The 7,666-nt window shown below is 45.3% G+C and overlaps 1 protein-coding gene across 1 annotated transcript in view; it reads right to left on the reverse strand.

Moving 5' to 3' along the window:
- Ism1 (isthmin 1) overlaps positions 1 to 7,451 on the reverse strand; it is a 73,031-nt gene extending 65,580 nt beyond the window's left edge. Inside the window, exon 1 of the mRNA XM_055602704.1 lies at positions 7,296 to 7,451. Coding sequence (XP_055458679.1) covers positions 7,296 to 7,433 — 138 coding nt within the window. The 5' untranslated portion in view covers positions 7,434 to 7,451. The remainder of the gene's footprint in view (positions 1 to 7,295) is intronic.
- Positions 7,452 to 7,666: the final 215 nt, after the last annotated feature.

Raw genomic sequence — 7,666 nt, forward strand, 5'->3', positions numbered from 1 at the left:
ACCAGAAATCTACTCACAAGAAATGAAAACATTTGCTCACAAGGGGACCTGTCCAGGCAGTAACATGGCTTCACCTACATTATACAAAGATCTGGAAATGCTCTGTGCACTCACTGGGGGAGTGGGCTGTGGACAAACAAAGCATGTAACAGTGAAGAATCACTCAGTCCTAAAGAAGGGAAGTCCACTGATACACACAACTTGTCAAAGAATCTCAAAAGTAGCCCACTAAGTAAAGGATATCAGACATACAGAAAAATGCACGGTTCTGTGCGTGAGCGCCAGGACAAGCAAGCTAATCTGCAGTGGTGGGCGTCGTGGGAAGGATGGCTGCCTACAAATGCACAGCCACGCGGAAGCCTTCCAGCATGACAGTGAAAGCTGCATCTCTGAACTTTGATGGAAGATACACAGCCACATATAACTATCGAAAATGCAGCTGAACTCTTGGAATTTGTCCACTTTATTGCATGCGAATTATACACTGATTTGAAGACATTTTGAATTTGATTTTCATTATGATTTTCTCAGAGATATAAATTACTACTACCAGATAGAGAAATATTACACAATTTGAATAGGCCATTGACGGTGGGATACCTAGAACATGAATCAGAGGTTCCAATGAAAGAGATAGAAAGCTTAAGAGGGTTTTAAGAGAATTCTAACATTATTTTAACTGACATCCAATGTTTGCTATTTAAAGTGCTAGTGAAAGAAAATCGAATCCTTGCCACGAGTGTGTAAAAGGATACCATTGTCAAAGCTTAATGCCAGCTTCCATACACACACTAGGGGAAAGCAAACACTTGCAAGCAGGTATCGTTAAGAGTGTCTTTTCTAGGTTCCAGGACAAAATTGATGAACATAACAAAATTAATATCCTATCCTCCAAAGCATCCAAACCTGTAAAATAATCTATAAAACAACAATGTGAAATTTTGTTTTTCTGTTTATTTTCTAGAAAGAGAGAGAAGGAAGTCCTGGAGTTGGATTGCTTGGGGGGGGGGGGGGGCTGGGAGGTGATGGGAAGGGGAAACCATGATCAGAATATATTGTAGGAAAAAATCAATTTGAAATATAAATGAACATAAAACCTTTCTCAAGAAAAAAACCTTAGTCCTAGCTGGGAGAATTTAAGTAGTAAGACATTTAAAATAATTCTCATTAAAATGTTAGTAATTTAAAGTGAAAGACCTCCAGAGTTCACTAGGGCATATTTAGTATAAATTTCCAAGAATGGTTTTGAACATTGATCGATCAGTTGTGTACGTGTGTGGTACGGGTAGTGTGTGTATGTGTGAGTGTGTGAGTGTGTGTGTGAGTGGCGAGTATGCGTGTTTGGAGTGAGTGTGTATCCCACACCACGGTGTGCTGGTGGAAGTCAGAGGATGGGGACTCGGTTCTCTTCTTTTAAAGTGCAAGGTCCTGAGGTGGACTTGTGTCCTCAGAGATCTTCAGGCTTGGTGCAACAGCCGTAACCTTATGTCACAGACCATGACCACATTGAAAACAAAAAACAAAAGCAACCCAGGCTGGTCACCCTCCTGCAGCATAAGCACATTACAGAGAACACGCTGACATTTGCACATGAGTAGACATCTGAAGAAGGAGATTACATATGTGAAAAATTCAGCGTATGACAGTGGAGCACTTAGCAACTTTGACAACATGACTCAAAGTTAGATATTTAAAGCCCAGAAATAATTTCAAAGCATATTGCTGTTCTAAAACAATGTAACTACAAACTTGTTTGAACAAAATGTATTTTAAAAAATTTTACAATCTTTAACAAAAAAAAGCCATTAGGGAAAAGACTGGGAGTTGACTCCATTTTAAAAAGCCAGCTAGTGTATGGCCGAGAGAAGCATAAACAGAGCAAGTTGGCCAAGGTAATTACAAAGCAGGAGGGAGAGAAGGTAAACACTGCAGTGCGCAAGCATCCCTTCTGAGTCACACAGGTCCCTAACACAACTCAGCACATCTTCCGAGCTGGAACCAGAACCTGTCTCCTGTCCAGAGAACTAAAGCTGACCCCACGACGAGAACATCTGTTAAGGGGTCTTACACCTGCTTTCACTGGCTGGCTGCGCTGAGCCCACCACGTGGGGATGAAGGTGAGAGGGTGCGCGGAGGGAACAGGTGGGCGATAACCAGCAACAACCATCCTTTACGGGTGAGGTCACTACACTACCTCATCCACATTACACCAACACAGGGCCTAAATACAGGAATAATTTCAGGAGAGACACGGGAGAACCGCCCGCTGAGCCCAGAGCTGTTGCTGTCCTACAAACTCACGAGCAAATAAGATGTGGCTGCATTAAGCCGCTAAACTGTAGAGTGGGTTGTCAGGCAGCTGCAGGGCAGTGGGCCCGTTATCCATCACTTCCAAAGGGTCCCAGTGATAAGAGCAATTCCTGACAGGAATGTGTGCATGCCAGCCGGGAAACAAGAAACAACATAAATGCCTATTAACTTGAATCAAGGCTGGAGGAATCTTGTTGACAGACGGGAACAAGAACTTGGACTCTACAGTCAGCCTGTCTGGGTCCACGTCCTGGGCCTGCCCTTCCCCCTACCCCAGCTGTGTAGCTTTGAGCAAGTCATTTCACCCTCTTCAGCTCTCTGTATCCTCATTGGTGGAATGGACACCAGTCCTCCTTGTCTGTAGTTTCACTTTGTTGGTTCTAGTTACTAGCAATCAAATGTAGTCTAAATTATACTAAATGGAGCAAATGTCCTTGTTATATAATTGAACATATTTTGGCTATATGTCTAGGAGTGGTATAACTGGATCTTGAGGTAGCACTATTTCTAATTTTCTGAAAAAGCACTAGATTGATTTCAACCATGTTTGTAGCAGCTTTATTCATAATAGCCAGAACCTGGAAACAACCCAGATGCCCCTCAGCTGAGGAATGGATGCAGAAACTGTGGTACGTTTACACAATAGAATACTACTCAGCAATTAAAACGAGGAAAATCATGAAATTTCAGGCAAATGGTGGGAACTAAAAAAGATCATCCTGAATGAGGTATCCCAGAAGCAGAAAGACAACATGGTATATACTCACTTATAAATGGATATTAGTCATATAATATAGGATAAGCATACTAAAATCTGTATACCTAAGGAAGCTAAGCAAGGGTAAGATGATCAATCCTCCCTCAGAAAGGCAAAGGGGACAGACAATGGAAGAAGGAGAAAACAGGGAACAGGACAGGAGCCTACCACAGAGGGCTTCTGAAAGACTCTACCCAGCATAGTATCAAAGCAGATGCTGAGACTCATAGCCAAACTTTGGTCAGAGTGCAGGAAATTTTATGAAAGAAGGGGGTGATAGAAAGACCTGGAGGGGACAGGAGAGCAACAGAACCAAAATATCTGGGCCCAGGGACCTTTTCTGAGACTGATATTCCAACCAAGGACCATACAAGGAGATAACCTAGAACTCTTGCACAGATGTATCCCATGGCAGCTCAGTGTCCAAGTGGGTTCCCTAGTAAGGGGAACAGGCACTGTCTCTGACATGAACTCAGGAGCTGGCTCTTTGATCACCTCCCTCTGAGAGGGGAGCAACCTTGCCAAGCCACAGAGGAAGACAATGCAGTCAGTCCTGGTGAGACCTAATAGGCTATGGTCAGAGGGCAGGGGAGGAGAACCTCCCCTATCAGTAGACTGGAGGAGGGCATAGGAGGCAAAGAGGGAGGAAGAGTGGAACTGTGAGGAGATGAGGGAAGGACTACAGCTGGGATACAAAGTGAATAAACTGTAATTAATAAAAATAAATAAATAAATAAATAAATAAATAAATAAATAAATACTAAATGGAAAATACTAGAAATAGCTAATTTTTAACCTCTAAATGGCATGCTGTACTAGCTAAAGTGATGAAATCTTTCATAGCACACCGTTATAAAGGTTCTATTTTTTTATTGAAAGCTTTTGTTCTTTCTTTATCATAGGTGTTTGGGTAGAGGAGAAACAGTGTTTGCAGGCTTCCGTAATTCTTGGGGTTTCTGGCCTTCCCCAAGGTCTCAGAATGACGCGGAGGATAAAGAGGTGACTGCCCTTCCTTGGAGCCACTGTGAGGAGCCCCACCTGAGGAGGCTTTCCTTCTAGTGCTCTGCGGCTTGGCCGGCTGGTGCGCACCCAGCTGTAGGTGGGGAAAGAGGCAGCATGCTTGCTCATAAAGGTGACAGATCAAGAGCAAAATCTTTTCACTCAAGTTCCAGGGTCAGCTTCCTTTCATGCTATTGTAAAAATAACCACTTTGACATTTTATTAAAATTGCTTAAATCTCATTGCTTTAATGAGGTCATGTTTTACTACTAAAAATTACAATTCTAAATGTGATTTAGATTTATTAGATGGTACATGAGAATTCCATTTAAAAAAGAGATGGCATTATTTTGATTATAATTATTATTGCCTTTTGCTTATGAAGCCTATATTTTGAAATGTTTTATGTTCCAGGCTGCTTTTATTATATGGAATTGTTTCCTCATTATCATTTAAAGAGATATGAAGAAACTAATCAGAGTATCTGACAATAGAAATTCATAATAAGATGTCATCAAGAAGTCAACAAACATGACAGTTCCATGAATTTTCATACAGCTAGTGCTGACAACTGAAAAATTCTTACTGGATATTTTATGACCCGCTGGCTAACAGAGAGAGTAGGTGCTCAAACACTGTACTGCCACGTCCTAGCAGACTACCTGCAGCGATGGAACAGTCCCGAAAGCAAACAAAGCAGCTTCCTAAACTGCCCAGAAGTATCACAGAAATCTTGGTAATGATTCGAAGCGCATTCACATATGGATGTAAGTACAGATGCCCATACAGACATGTCCATTGGTCGATGGCACAGTAGGACTATAAAGGCGCATCTGAAGATGAAATGTTTAAAAGCTGCCTCTCTTTTGTAGCCAAGAACTTGGAATATGTATATGTCATTTGAAATACAACACACAAAATATAAGGAACATGTTTTAATACCATAAAATAAGACAAACAAATTAAGGACCTTCTAGCGCTCCAGTTTTCGACTGAGGTACCCGCCTCAGTTTCTCCACTTGAAAGTGGAAGGATGGCAGTACCTAATTCCCAAGGCTCTCTTCTTTGAGCTCAGAGACGTTAACATGTATAATGTGGCAGGACACCGCCCGTCACACAGGACGCGCTCATGGATCTGAACTAAAGGTTTGCCTCTTTAAACACTCCAACCACAGTGTAGCTGAGGCGAGTTCAGCAGTGCCTGCTTCGTAACATAAGGGGCCACTGAGTTTCTGATGACCGACAAGGACTTTGGAAGAACAGACACCATAGAAGCAAACAGTTTAGATGGGATTTAAAACCAGGCATGAGATGTCCAGAAAACTGAAAAGAATTCAGTGGTCACAGGCTTTTCTTCAAATACACCTGCTGCTAGCAAAGGCAGACAGCATCTGGCAGACAGCAGATAAATGTCTTTTGCAGGTTCAGTTGGCTCTGTCCATTGGAGTCATATCGCTGTGAGCCCAAGAAATAACTTTGGTCAGGAAGAATATAAAACTTTTATAAGAAGAAATTACAAAAAGAATAAAATTACAAACTAAGCTGTTAAAGCCATCATTGGGCTTGGTTAACGGAGAGCTTTGGCTGCCATCACAACTGAGTACTGTAACAAGATAGACTGAAAGCTACTGGATTAGCAGCTACTCAGGACCCCAGAAATTCCTAGGAGCAGAACTCTTTCTAACTCCCCCATTGCTTCTGCCTTTTGGGGGCTGTTCCTCAGCAAAAGCCCTCTGAGAATCCTATCCAATTCCACCAGCTGCTTCTCTCATTAACTTACTGTCGGGGTGGAAAAGGCCAACCGGAGATTATTCTAATGATAGCAAGCACCTCATAAAGAAATCTGCCAAGTTTACTTTTCCATAGAACACCATTTTTAAAGCTTTTCATGAGTCCATGAGGAAAGACAGCATCACATATAAAATCAGATTTCCAGAAGTTGAAGATATTAAGAATTATTCCTTCAGCGTTCGGCACGGGGAAATATCACTGCCGTACAGGTTTACCCAAAGGGTAATGTGAGAGGCTCCTACAAAACCGGAGTGTTTTTAGAAGGGCCTGGGAGCGTTTGCGTATGTTACATTTTAAGTGTATGTTTCTGCAGAGCTGCGTTGCATTTGTAAGATCACCTTGCTTTAGTCCCGCAGACAGCAAGCTTGATAGAATTAACCAACAGGTGGGAATGTGTGAATTTTAACAAGCTTCTTAATCTCTGTGTCTCACACTCACAATCTGTAAGGCAAGGAGATTAACAGTCTTGTGGTGAGGGTTGTGGGAGAGTAAATGAGTCCTGTAACACTCTTAAAACGGTAGCATAGTAAATGCCTGATGTAGAGGAGTGTTCAAATAAACGCTCTTCTCAACAACAGAGATGTGAAATCTCAGCACTGGAGATTTCATAGTAGGCCTGGCTTGATTTCTTTGGCTGTGTCCTGAAGAAAATCCTGTTCCGTCTAGTCTAGTAGTTGTCCGGGTGTACGCCTGTCATAGCTCTAGAATCATGAGAAGGGCTTTCCAAAGTCATAGCAGAGAAGCCCATGTGGCCAACCTTTACCCAGATCCCAAAATTCACCGGCATCTCAGCCGCTATGTGCACCCGGCCTCAGCTCTTCCCTGTTTTGGAGCTGAAAGGGAGCAACGGGATCCTGTTACTGGGAGGGAGTCTGTTACAACTTTATAAGTCCCAAGTAACTCCACACCAAATCCCCACAGGTGCCTTGATATGCCCTTGCACGGTGCAAAGCGGCACAGTCATCACAGGCAAGGTTGGGGTGTCTGGCTCTTCTCCAGAAATTACGTCTTGACCTCTGACACTGCTTGCTCATCCATTAGAGTGTTTTCTTCTAAGTACAGTTTGGGGATTTATCTTATATGGCCTCTTTGTGTCGCCTCACCTCTATCCTTCTTGCCTCCAGACACCTAAGTCTGGCAACACGCAGAAGCAAAAGCATCCAGCAGCCGGCCTGTGTATCCCAAGCCTAACACCCCTTACCGGTGCCAAAACCGTGAAGATCTGAGGAGCGCTGTAGCACCCATAACGCTTCCGCCCACCCGCTCTCCGCCCCAATCCCCTAGCCCATACTCTTCTGCCCTTGCAGAGCTGCTAGGCAGAAGCGCTCTTTGGTGAAACGGCGGACCCGCCTCCTGCCGTGTCCCGGGCGCTCGCCTAGCGCCTAGCCCGCCGCCCGGCTTCGCGCAACCGCGCACGCCCCCTCCGCGGCGCACTCACCTGCAGCGGCGACCCGCTGACGTTGCCCGCGGCCGCGTCGGGCCGGTCGGCGGCTCCGGATCCGCGCAGAACGGTGATGTGCAGCGTGAGCAGCAGCAGCCCCAGCAGCAGGAGCAGTTCCGCGGCCAGGCGCACCATCCTCTTGAGTCGCGCGGCTTTAGGACCCCGCGCGGCGGGCGGCGGCGGCGGCGGCGGGGGAGGAGGAGTCGGAGCCCCGGAGCTCGGCGGCGCGGCTCCCGCCTCGGCCCCCGCCGGGGCCCCGGGGCCCGGCCCGGCAGGGCTGGCTCTGGGGGGGCCCGGGGCGCAGGAGCAGTCGACGTAGCGGCCACACCAAAGCCGAGTAACCGCGGGGCCGGAGGCGTGCGAGCCGG

This window comes from Psammomys obesus, unplaced genomic scaffold, assembly GCF_907164565.1.
Source record: "Psammomys obesus unplaced genomic scaffold, mPsaObe1.curated_primary_1811, whole genome shotgun sequence".
In the NCBI taxonomy this organism is placed as follows: domain Eukaryota; kingdom Metazoa; phylum Chordata; class Mammalia; order Rodentia; family Muridae; genus Psammomys; species Psammomys obesus.